We start from the raw sequence: 13,293 nt of genomic DNA, 5'->3' as shown, positions 1-13,293 counted from the left end.
AGTCACTGACAAATCATGCAAACCAAAGCCACTGCATGGTATAATAATATAGAGAATGACCACGGCAAATCAGTTATCTCCCTTGGGCTTCATATTCCCTTGAATAGTGAGTAGATAATCTTTAAAAATCCTTCCACTGGGAGGTGATTCTAGATAGTGGCAGAGTCAGGACTATATCCCAGTCCAGTGTTCTTTCCACTCCTCTATGTAAATTTTTTCCCTAAGGGAATCCTTTTCACCTATAGCTATAATAAGCGAAAGTAGAAAGAAGCAATAGCTAGGTGGTAGTGGATAGGTATAAAGCTCAAGTGAGCACCCCTCCATCACTCTAAGATGCCCTGGTTAGAAAGTATTTCTTAGGCTTGTCTGGAGTTAGGTGGCCATGTGGCCAAGTTCTGGATAGTGGCATTCAACTGAAAGTAAAGTTCATCACTTTCAGACCTGGCCCATAAGACCTCATGGATATGAACCTTAGTGCTTTATATCAACCTCCACCTGAATAGATAGGCTCCAAGGACCAAAAAGGAGGGTGGAGTCACAAAGCAAAACCAGCTTGGATCCCTGAATGACCACTGTAGGGTCTCCTGACAAGAAACAGCCACAGTGAACTATGATGTGAGAAATAAAATACAAAATATTAGAGTTTCAACATAGTAAAAGTTTATCTCATGCAGTGGACTAGTGTTATCTTACCTAATACAGTTATCCCCCGATATTCCAGGACTCTCTTGGATAACCTAACTCGACGATGCTCAAGTCCCTTATATAAAATGGTACACTATTTGCAAATAACCTATGAACAAGCTCCTATATGCTTGGAATCATCTCTAGATTATTTATAATATCTAACACAATGTAAATGCTGTGTAAATAGTTGTTTTACTGTATTTTTAATGTGTTTTTTACAGCTGTATTGTTATTTTCTATTGGTTTTTTCCCTGAATATTTTCAATCCACAGTTGGTTGAATCTGCAAATGCAGAAACCATGGATACAGAGGGCCAACTGTACTCTACAAACACACCTTTTTCTCTGCTATACCCTTTGACAGGCATGCTGGAACATTCTGATACCTTCAATAATGGCATTTCTACTCTTATTTATCCATGTGAAGCTCTTTTCCCAAAAGCAAAGACATTCTGAAAGTCATTTCAACTGAGGAAATAATTTTTTAATATAAACTGTTGTGAAGTGAGTTGATTTGCTCCTTAATAAACATGGGTAAGAATGCCCTAAATTAGGGGGAGGATACCTAAGGGTGGTATTAAATCAGTTTCCAGGGGCTTTTTTTCTCTTCTTCCTCCATTTAAGTAAAGGAAAGGCGAACTAAGGAATAAAGGCAAAAGCCAATCTATTATTTATACTGTTAAAGATAGCTCATATTAATAAAATAGAAATACTAGTTTGAAGAACAATATTTGCATTTAATAAAGGATTGTGTGCTTTTATTCTATTTAATACTTATTTCTCATGACAACTCAATGGTGTAGGCAATGCTGATATTTTAGAAACAAGTTGGTTCAGGCTTAAAAAAAAAATCGCATGCCTTGTCCAGACACACATTGCCAGGGAATGGAGAGTTGAGGGAATGGAGAGCTCATTGGCTGAGTCTAACATCCTGCTCTGACTACTACAGAAGATTAACTTCTGTGGGCTAACCAGCTATAATGCAATATTTAAGAATTCTTGTATATTTTAATTAAGGAAAAAAAATAAAACTGGTATAATTTATTTATTATTAAAACTAAATCTTGTTTTTGTAGAAGTATAGGAAAGAATTAAAATGTATAGCTAAAATGTCTATATCCATTATTCATACAATGTCTGGTAGTTTAAAACCAGTGTGGTTTGACCTAAGATTAAATTTTTGTGCCTACTTTTTAAAAATAGGTTTTATATTTTAAAATAGGTTATCTACTCTTCACATTTACATAAATAATTATTTACATATTTTTGGCACAAAAGCCAATAGTTAGAACAACAATACGTTTGGCCCAGAAGACAGTGTCATGTTGGCATTTGACTTAGCCTTGACGTTGGGAATTCTAATACCTGGAAAGGCTCACAGGGGGCATTAGAGGTTAGGGACAAGCTCTAGAAAAGCTAAGATGGATTTAGGATGAACAGATTCTATTCAATTCTAGCAAGAAAAACAAAGGTAAGTGGTAATGACTGCTGCTGCTGCTAAACACTAGTAACAAAAGTAAGCCACAGACTCCCCATGAAAAATACGGATAATATGCCTGTGTGGCAGCTTCACAGGGTTGTTAAGACATGAAAGCACTTTGAAAATGGTAAGCATTATGATATCATAAAGGTATTATATTTTCACTATAAGCCCAAGTAAAAGCATGCTAATCCATGTTTCTCAGTCCACCAAGGCTCTGGAAAAAAGCCAGATCTATTTAGATGCATGGCCATAACCCATCATTTTGGGACTCACTTTTGTATTACAGAGTCCCTAAGAGGGAAAACCCCGGGGTATGCTGACCCTGTGAGTCCCAGCCTTAGGGTGAACAGAGGTCAAGTCTGTTTAGAATATGTTGATGGGATTCAGGACATGCTACTCCAACATACGGCAACTTGGCATTTGAGAAAACAACAGAAATAGGAAGGTCTCTCCCACTATTCCCTCTGCCTTCTCCCTTGAAGCAGGTCGTAAAAATCCTCACTCAAGTGGTGCCTTCCCTATACCCACAGGAAAGAAATGTCTGTATCTCTGAAGACAAGGGGAAAGAGAAAAGAATCTGAACAGACTTTGCTAACTTCCCCCTAGCTTATTACCATTAGATCATACCCCTTGTCCAATCATATTCCTCTACTTCATCAAACTTAGCATAAAAACACACATTTCCACGTTTCTTTGGGTCCTCATTACTGAAGGCTCCCATGTCATGTAAAACTTACACTCAATAAATTTGGTTATGCTTTTCTCTTATAAATCTGCCTTTAGTTATAGGTGCTTCAGCCATGAACTCAGCAATGGATGAGAAAAGAAGTCTTTTCTCCTTGCAATATTTAGTGTGCACCTCCACTAGGACTCTGTCACAGCTTCCATCCCTTCTTTCTTGTTTTTTAAATGTACAAAAAAAAATACACAAAATCATCTTTCCATGAGTCACTAACTTAATCAAGGGAAACTTAAGCCATCATTTCACATGCAAGTTATGCTGTTAATGATTCTCCGCATGGAAAGAGCCAAAGAGAAACCTTTTATTCAGTAACAATCTCATATCTGGAGACAGGTTACTGTGTGTAAGGGCTGTCTCTTTTCCCATCTGCAAAGCCCTCTCCCTTATATTTAAAAAAAAAAAAAGAGAGAGAGAGAAAAGTTTATCCTTTTAAGAATATGTAATAATGCACTAAAAAAATTAAAATCAAGTAAATCAGAAAACAGTGCACTAGATGTTTGTGGGTTTTTTTTTTTGGTCTATTTTTGAAACTGTGTCAAGCTCTTTGGCTTCAAATGAGAGAAGTAAACCAAACACAACTAAAGCCTGATCTAAAAGGAATCAATTATTGACCATGCAAATAAACTGTTGTAATCCTCATCCACCTATGTCTCCAGCCATCCACCTATTTATCCAATAAGTATTGTTGAAAACTCACTATAGTTTAAGCCCACAGTGAGCACTGAGCATATTACCACTGATAATGAATCACAGGTCCTGTCTACACAGAACTTACAGACAAAGAGAGAGTTGTGAAAACAATGTGTGATAAGAGCTGTAACAGAGTAAGCATCAGGCACTAGAGAAGCCAGGGCCTCCACGGAGAGTTGTTCAGGCTGTGCACTGAGCACAGCTAGTCTGAGAACAACCTTCCCTGGCGTCATGTAACCATAGCTTTGTGGGAGCCCAGAGGTAGAGACAGGTAGAGACAGTTTCCTGGAAGAAACCATGCCTCAGTGGAGAGCTGAAAAATCTAAGAGTAGTTATCAGCCCAGAAGGCAGGGGGAAGCAATGAGAAAAGGGGTGCAGCACTAGAGGACTGGCGCCCAAGATGGGAGGCAGAGATACCAAGGAGGAAGTTGGAGAGTTGGTGATCAGCATCACATTCAGCTTTCTAACCTGTCAACTGATAACGTCTCATGAAGAACAGAGGATCTGAGGGGAGCATCATGTTTGTAGGGAAAGATAGGCTCTCAGTTTTGAATTTGCTGAGCCCAAGGTGCCATGGTATGCTCAAGTTCAGGAGGCAAGTAGATATCTAGAAATCTGGAGCTTAGCAGACAGGGCTGTAGTTTAAAGGCCGGGCAGAGGAAAACTGAGAAGGCGTCACTAGAGAAGTGGACAGAAAAGAAAAGAGTGTGACAACTCAGAGACCAACAGGAAACTGCCTTTAGGGAAGGATGGAGCTTTCTGTGTCGAGGAACTGCTGAGACATCGAATAAGATGACAGACAGCTGAAAAGAGTCCACAGGATTAGGTCAGGAGTGACCCTGGTAGGGTAGTTTGGAGTGGGCAGGTGTAGAAGGAAGATTTTGGTGGATTGTGGAGTGACAGGAAGGTGAGGAAGAGAGACAGTAGGCACAAGCAAACTTTCCAAGAAGTTTGGCTATAAAGAAAAGACCTAAGCCAGAGGGAGACACAGGGTGAATTACATTAAGGCTCATCAGCACATACAATTCAATCTGCTACTGGAAGAGAAAGACAGAAAGTGAAGTCACACACTGGTGCTCCCACATACGGCCTCTTTAGAGAGACCACAGCAGGACAGAGCATGGGGGTGGGGGGAGCAACTGTGTACACCCCAAAATCAAACAATTTTTAATAACAAATAAATACTTTTGGTACTTATTTTACATCTTTTTGCCCAGACACTGCAAAGTGCTACAGACACAGCCCTATTTACCTCACCCACATGTCTGATATTTTTCTAGGGATTTCCAAGGGTGACTTTGTTCTCAAGAGTTGGTCATTTAACAGCATTGTCTTCTCCAAAATTGAGCACAGAGTTGAGATACTCTGCATGCATATCACACGTATAGATGGGCTAGTCTCCTTAACTATAGCTTTCGTGCTGCGCAAAGCAATGCAGCAAGAGTCTCCAGCTTCCCCACGTCCTACCTGGAGAAGGAAAGGGTGAGAGAGAGATGGGGCCTCCCGGCCCACTTACCGCTGCCTGTGTGGGCTGCTGCTTCTTATTCCGTTTGGGGCGTAACTTGGTAAAGTGCTCCAGCTTCTTCCCCTCTTCAGAGGGCAACTCGGAGATAAATCCTGAACTCCGCTTCTCTTGTCTGATGGATGGGAAGGGCGGGTCTTCAATGTGAATCGGCACCTCTTCTAGTGCTTTATCTAGATCAAACTCCATCTCTAAAATTGAAAAAAAAAAGTCCAAGGCCAAAGCTTAATATAGAAATGGATAAAAAAATTCCTAAAAGTATTTTTATCATGGAATAGCAAACACTCATTCACAAATCACTTAACTCTCTTTCTTAGTATTTACCCACATCCCTAAGGGACATCCCTAAAATGGTCTGAGAGCCTTGCTGAGGGTATTTCACAGGTACAAGGAAATGACTGGCATTAGCAAAATACTCACTTACCAAAGGCCCTAGAAACAGGCCGTAGCATTCGGCTATGGATACTCTTCCTTTTGGATTTAGGAGTCATCTAGCAATAAAATAAAGAAAACATTTAGACAAGTAGTCACAGAAAACTCCCCTTTCAAACTTTAGAAACATTCCAGATTGATTATTTAAATTCAGCATTTAAACATCATTTTCACTGCTTTAGAGGATGGCTGGTAGCCTAACTGAAAAGACTGAAGTGATGTATTTCTAAACATTTAAATTTCTCAAATAACTTCTTACTTTTTACCCCCAGCCTAACCAGCTAAATTCTATTTATATAGCTGGAAAGAAAAATGTATGATAGAGAATTTAACTCAAAGCTGTACATGAGGATGTTATAAAATAGATATAAAAATAAAATTCAAAGACAGCAAAAATCAGTCACAGAAAATTGAAAACACAAATCTTCACTGTTCATTGTCACAGCAACATCAATGTACACATCCCTGAACTCTTTCTGTGTTACTTCAATGATTTAAGTGGTTTAACTCTTTTATTTCACATTTTGCCACCGAGATTTTGATTTTTCCATCATGGGCAAAGACCAGGAAAAGATGCCAGGATTCAAAAGTCTGTATCTGCTGGCACTTCTCAGTAAGACCACTTTGATCCTGCTAGTCTTTTAAAAAAATGAATCCCAAACTCAAACCAAGGCCAAAACTTAACAGCATTTTCCTAGCATTGGTGTCAACCATTTATGGTGCAAAGCCAACCCTCAGACAGGTATTATCTTCTCCCTCAACACGATCACACAAATGTCAAAGGTGGAGGGACCTTTTGTCATCATTTATACAAAGAAACTCGAAGGACAAAACTGAGTCGTGGAGATGATAAAGGCTAACACTCAAACTGGCAGTAGGAGCAGTGCCAGGACAGAAGCCAGTGATGAAGGAGCTCAGTGTCCCTCCTGCCACCCCATTCATGACCAATATACAGATGGATGGACTGTAGGGATGTCTTAACTGGTTTGGTACTAGAAACTGGTACTTGTATGAACTAAGAGCTAACAGAACTGAAAGAACTTCATTTGTATACTTTCACTTCATTTAATAGGTTGTCATCTAAAGCTTCCTCAAAAAAAAAAAAAATAATAAAAATCCACATGGTTGAAAAACATTCTTTGGCTCAAAGAAAAAAATCTGTTCATACTGACCTTTAAGCAAACAATTCTACAGTTTAGACAAATAAATATGCCAGTTTTAATAATAATATCCTTTTGCTATTACTAATTGTTGAAAAGAAAAGGGAAAGAAAAAATGATGAGCAATTGTATTTAAATCCAGGCTGGTTTTCCTAAAATATAAAATGAAATTTGCTGATTTGGTTCTTTCAAGGTTTTCTAAAAGGCAGACATCTGAGGAGTATCTATTTATAAAGCAACAGGCTTTGCAGGTTCAATAAAAACATAGTCAACTCAATGCAACTTGAAAGAAATCCAATTTGAAGGCAGTTCTCCCCAAAATTGGTCTTGCAGTTGGCTGAATAAGTTAGTGGTAGGACTAATCTATTCACAGGTGAAACCTCTGAAAATAATTAATTCTCATGAGATATAAACTACCAAAATACATGCTGTGTTTAGCTGTGAAAAGTTCTTCAGTATTTTATCCGCCTTGTATACAAACATGGTAGAAAAAGAATCAAGTAGCAGCTTGGGATATAATTTCTAGCCAATTTCACTTACATAGTCATAAATAAATAGGAAACAAGTTTAAAAATGCATGAATTGAAGAAATCTTTTGTTTCCTGTGACTCTTGATTTTATTTTATAGGAAGGGTATTCATGAGCAAAAATAATCTGGCTCAAGTTTCTCTATCATTGAAGCCTTTATAATAGATACCAAATACATGTAAAATATATGAAAATTATGACATTTCAAATACAGTGCAATTTTTTAAATATATGAAAATATAGTTATACATACAAAAGGACAGAATATATAATATGCATTGAAAGACTCATTTACAAACTGATGTCCATCTGTAAATGAATCATTCAGCTCAACCTAATTTTAGAGACATTAAGAAACACAAAATCATCAGTATTTTCTGATGGTTGCCATCAATCAAAGGGGAACCAGTTTTCTTCTCTTGGTCTCATTTTGTAATGCTTCAAAGCCCAGTATACGAAGTGTGAATGCCAGAAAAATGCATTCTAATGCATTTCATTGTTTCCTCTTATTTTGTGTGCTTTTTACAAGTGTAAATAACTTCTAATTATATTTCCCACAAAACCCTTTCACTTGTACTTATCATATCTGTTAGTTCTAAAGTTTTGCAACAGGGCCAATGGACTTTTGCTAAAATAGAGAAAAATTTGTAATCAGGCTAGTTTCTGCAATTGGTCTGAAGAATGAAACCTAGTTTCTATCTCTTTCTTTCATGGGGTTTCAGTATAACAATGGAGATTTCAAAAAACGAATCTTATTTCCCTCATATTTTTCTTACTTTACTTTGGAATTTATTCTTCCTTAGTTTTACAGAAAATTTGGACCTCCTCAATCTTATTGGCTTATTCCTACAATCCCATTACATGTAAATCTAAAGCAAGAAGAAATGTAAAAATGGACTATGTTAATACACGTAAGTGTATATTTAGGAGCAAATATTCAATGTTTTTCTAGAAATTTGGATTATTTTCACTCTTCCCACCTCCTCCCCTCAACTGTTGGATTTACTGATAAATTACATCCTAGGGAGAAAAAAATCTGATTTTACCATCTTCTTTGGAACTGTTAGCTCTCTTCCCTTTTTTGTATCAAAGTGAAAGGGTTAATTTTTTCAGACTGTTTCTTAGTCTTTGTTGACCTTCCCTTGACACTGGTCAATGCCTAAGTGTTTTCTGAGTCAGGGAAATCACAAACTGCCCATCAGACGAAGGGGGCTGCAACTGAGACAGAAGAAATACACACTCCAAATGGACCTTTCACAAATCAGTTCATGGTTAACATCAACTTTAAGCCTAGATAAATTAACTTATCTTAAAAATGCATTTTGAGTAATAAGTAATTTTCAATAGTCACACCCTAAAGAAATCAGAAAAAAATGTGTTAAACTCTTAATTTAAATGTAATTTAGAAGGGAAATCCCCAACAGATTTCTTGTCCTAATATCATAAAGCATCAATAAATCCCCACTGTGGCAGACAATATGCCATAGCTTTATTTCCTAAGAATCCAAAGGCAGCATCAATATCTACATTATTCTGAAACCTTATTTCATCCAATTTTTATAATAGATTACAATGGATTTAAAACTATTCTGCCTGTAGCTCAACAGAGTTCTGTCCACTTTTACCACAAGTTAAAAGATTAACACTGGAACCTTACAAACAATGCAACATATTTTCCTGTCAAACTCACTTTTAGCATGTAATTCCTATGCATACTACTTTTTAATGACAGTTAAAAATTGCTTGTTATTACAACAAAAATAGGATGAGGTAGTTTCCTTGTTTGTTTTTGCCAAGTTTGCACAAAGAATAATAAATAACACTCTTACTCCAGGCTCAAGAATTTATAATTTCTCTCAACCCCCACCAAAGCTTAAAAGAAAAAAGCAAAACAGTACCAGTTGGGAAACAGGTTAGGGAAATTCTTCTAATACAAGAAGCAAATCGTAGAGCTGATTTTTCATAAGCCAGGGCCCGAAACAAGTAATATGACAAGAATCAGGAAAAAAAACCTTGGAAATTTAAGTAAATCATGTCTTTTCATTTTTATTATTGCATAAATGGAGTAAGCACTTTTTCTCTCTTGAATGTTTGTATCCTCTTCATCAACACTCTGCTTGCTTTCAGGCACATGACTGGGGATATTTTAAATTCATCGGCTGTTTTGCTAGCTGAACCATCTTGTAAAATCCAATCTTATCTCTAAATTGTTGCCTATTTCATTCAGGATCTGCAGATGGACGACGACACTACAGTCTCCTGGGAGACCAGCCAAGCAGCACAGAAGCAAATGGAACACAAGAATATAAACTAGTATGGCCAGAAACCGCAGAGCCACCAAAAAATACTTACACTTGTACAGCAGAGAGTCTCCATGCAGCAAAAAGAAAGGAAAAAAATATGAATGGAAGAGAGATAAAGCAATAGCATTACTAGAAAAGGGGAGGAAGAAAGACACTATTCACAAACAATGAAATAAAAAAGCTAAAATACATAAAAAGCCATCATAGCAAAAGAATAAGGCAAGAATGAAGCCAAAATATTAATGGCTTAAGGCATCCAACCTAGCTTTTTATAAGCAGAAGCACAATTACAGCTTGAAAAATTGCAGAAATTCATACCTACAGATATTACCTCTTTTGCTAAGTGTGTACAAGATGCCATTTACCAACTCCACAAAGCATTAACCTTATTTGGCGGATAGTGGCATTATCAGCTCCAAAGTCACATAATGGACAGAACACTAGCTGGGATATTAGAAAATCTCATGCAGGCCTTGGCTTTTGGGCCATAGGGCTAGTCCCACAAGACAGCTGGGACAGTGTACCGGTGAACATGTACAGGTGTCCCTTCTGGGAGCCATCTGCATCATGCTATGTTCCCCATTGCCTTTTAGGATGCAGTAGTTGTGAATTCTCTTCACTCCTTAGTCATTAAAGCTTTTCAGGAAAGTATCTGATGCCAGGATTTAGCATAGCTACCTACCCTCAGTGCAATTAAATATTAATACCTTATACATTAGTGGGAATTGAGGTGTTACCTCACATTTTACTTTAAATCTCAAATTAAATAATATTTAAAACCCCATTAGTCATCATTAACAGTTGTTGAAGCATTTTCTTATTTTTCTAAAAATTTATAAATGCATTTGAAAAACAAAAAAACAAGAAGTCTAGTCTAGTTGTTGGGGGGGGGGTGTTGGGGAATCCTTTCTAAAGCTCCTGAAAACACACGCTAAGGAAGGTCAGCTATGCCCTCCTCCTGGGGCTGACTTCATTTTTCTAAATTCTTTATGTTTTGTGTGTCAATTGTTCTCAACATAGATAGGATGACAATACAGGGCTCCTCAATTTGTGAATGTTTGGGTCTTTTCAGAGAAAAGGCAGCGCGGAAGTAAAAAGCATTCTCCATAACCATCACCACCATCACCACATCATAATCAATGATATTTGCTTATCAGAAAGGCTTCTATCAGCAATGTCCTGAAAAAGTTTCAATCTTTAGACTTCCAATTTCATACTTTATTAGGCAATTTTCTTCAGATATAACTCATTTTATGACTCATTATGTTAGCATGTAAATAGTCTTGCTGAATGAAAGGAGAAAAAGTAAAAATACATTTTCAAATATTTTTGAATTGCCCAAAGTAAAGACTCCTGCCCCTATCTTAACACACATCCCCCTCAGAAGCTTCCTTTATGGATACATACATAAGAGAGTTACTGTTGATGGTTAAGCTCCATGAATAATTTTAGACTTTCTGTCTCTTTGTGAAAGGTTAATTCAATAAGACAAGTACTTTGTCCCAATTATCTGCCTAAATATCATTATAAGTGAAGGGGAAGGACCTTTCAATTGGTTTAGCTCCTAAAATGACAGTCAAGCAAAAATGTTCCTATGAAGAGAGAAACCATGGTAACAGGCATTTCAGCTTTTCAATGGGGTGGAGATCATCAGTTCATTCCTCTACTCCTATACACTTTGTGGAACTCAGCATCTCCCTGTCAGGATGAGGGAAGCAGTGGTGAGGGAAGACAGGCCATTCTTTCTTGTGCTCACAGCTTTGGCCCTCAGGCACTGGTTTCGAATCCTGAATCTGCCACTTACTGAGTTGTAGGACTGTGGCCAATGTTGTCGTATAGTCAGGCCTCAGTTTTCTAGTTTGCAGTTTTCTAAATTGTTATGAGGATTAAACTAGATAATGAATGAATAAAAAGTGTTTGGAACAGTGCTTGGTACATAGTGCCAATCAGTGACCTTCTAGTGTATCACAGTGATTATGAGCACTGTTAATATTACAATTTTTCCGTTCTTCTATTCTCAAATAGTGGGAATGGAGGGGGCATTAATAAGAGGTAGATTTATAACTGCCAAAGAGTGGAAACAACCTAAAAGCATCTCAGTAGGCGAATGAATAACCAAATGAGGTATATTCACATGAAGGAACAACATTAAAAGGAAAAAAAACTTTATATGTAGCAACATGAACAAATCTCAGATGGTAACATAGAGTGAAAAAAGCAAGTTTCAGAAAGATACACATGGTAGGGTGCCATTTATATAAACTCTAAACCATACAAAACAACACTATATATTGTTCATGAAAACATGTATGTTTGAACACAAAATACAAAGAGGAAGTATCCAATTAAACTTGTGAGGGTGCTTCTGGAGAAGGGAAAAGAGGAGTGAGTTTGTCAGTGGTGGTCAAATGAAGCTATAACGTTATCTGTAATGTTTTACGTTATTCAAGATTCAACAAATACTAGTAAAGCACCTACTGTGCAGTGTGTACTTTTGGAGAAAGCCGTAGGTGTAGCAGTGAATAAGACAAATGCGCTCTTGTGCTCCTCAAGCTGGTGTTCTGGCGTACACTGGCAAACCAAAGCTTCTAATGTGTTCACAGCTTGCTCTTCAAAGCTGCGGGAACACAGGCATTTTGGGGATAATTTTGTATAATTTCTTAGGAATTCCCCAAAAGTTTATTTAGGAATATTTAAAGGAATCAGTCTGGTCATGGTGTTTACTGATTATCTGGACGTACTTCGCAGATGCTAAATGACCATATGTCTAAATGACCATATACTCCTACCACTAATGATGACAAAGGCTTCGATTTGATTATAATAGTTTCAGGGTGGAAAATAATCTACTATTACACATAGAAAGAAATTTAAAGGTTCCTGAAGTAACTCAGGGTTGTTTGTTTAGTATATGTAAGTGTTGTATAAGTGTTATTGTTGCCCTGTTGAGTGTTCAAGAATAGCTGGGGCTCCCCAACATTTAGGGGATACTGTTTTCCAGAGTCTAAGAACCCAAATTAAAACAGAAACCTAGTACCACATCCACGCTCTTCATTTTCTTTATCTTGAACCTCACATGTGAGGGATTTTAAAAAAATTAATATCAACTTTAAGAGGGTTCACTCTGTGGGGTGTCCCAAAAGTTGCCATACATAAGGAAATCGTAGCTAAATATGCCTTTATTTAGAGTATATTCATTATAAAGTATATTCATTATAAAATCCTTTGAAAAATTTTGTACCCTTTGGGTACATTTACCTAAAATTTCCCATTTTTCCCTATGTATAGCAACTTTTGGGAACCCCTGTAATTATCAAAAATGAACAAATATTTTGCCAGCCACTTTAGCACTTCCTTTTAATAAAAGAACAGAGATGCCACATTAGTCTCTGTGGAAGGGTGTGAAAAAAAGGAAAAAAAAGAGAAAAGAGCAGAGATGGTGACTAGATTGTTGGAAGTGAACTGACTGGTTGAAGAGGGGGAAAAGCCAGTTAGTTAGAAAAATAAGGAAATGGAGAGTTTACCCCCAAGCACAGCAGTTTAGGCAAATCTGCCCAAAGACTGGCAGAGGGGCCATTTGGCCCTTACCTCATCAGCCCTCTCTCAGTCTCCAGGGGAAAACAAGTATCATACCTACAAGAATTTCAACATCTAGTCAAGTATATTTACTTTACAAAATAAGCTGAGAATAGAAACAGGAGGCACATAGGCAGAGATAAACTGTTTCTATAAGTTAATGGCCAAAAA

At 37.3% G+C, this 13,293-nt stretch overlaps 1 protein-coding gene across 7 annotated transcripts in view; it reads right to left on the bottom strand.

Moving 5' to 3' along the window:
- The window catches only part of CARMIL1 (capping protein regulator and myosin 1 linker 1), a 318,790-nt gene that overhangs the window by 32,338 nt on the left and 273,159 nt on the right, over positions 1–13,293 (bottom strand). For 5 of the 7 annotated variants that reach the window (XM_012741297.2, XM_076010502.1, XM_076010503.1 and 2 more), the window contains 3 exons: positions 9,596–9,613; positions 5,548–5,614; positions 5,118–5,314 (listed from right to left, as the gene is read on the bottom strand). In XM_012741297.2, the coding sequence (XP_012596751.1) occupies positions 5,118–5,314; positions 5,548–5,614; positions 9,596–9,613 (282 nt within the window). The remainder of the gene's footprint in view (positions 1–5,117; positions 5,315–5,547; positions 5,615–9,595; positions 9,614–13,293) is intronic. The other 2 variants (XM_012741301.2, XM_012741299.2) reach the window with 1 other exon arrangement.

The sequence above is a fragment of the Microcebus murinus genome, chromosome 15 (genome assembly GCF_040939455.1).
Source record: "Microcebus murinus isolate Inina chromosome 15, M.murinus_Inina_mat1.0, whole genome shotgun sequence".
Classification (NCBI taxonomy): domain Eukaryota; kingdom Metazoa; phylum Chordata; class Mammalia; order Primates; family Cheirogaleidae; genus Microcebus; species Microcebus murinus.
The sequence above is the reverse complement of the archived record's forward strand: the minus strand, read 5'-3'. Positions and strand labels throughout refer to the sequence as shown.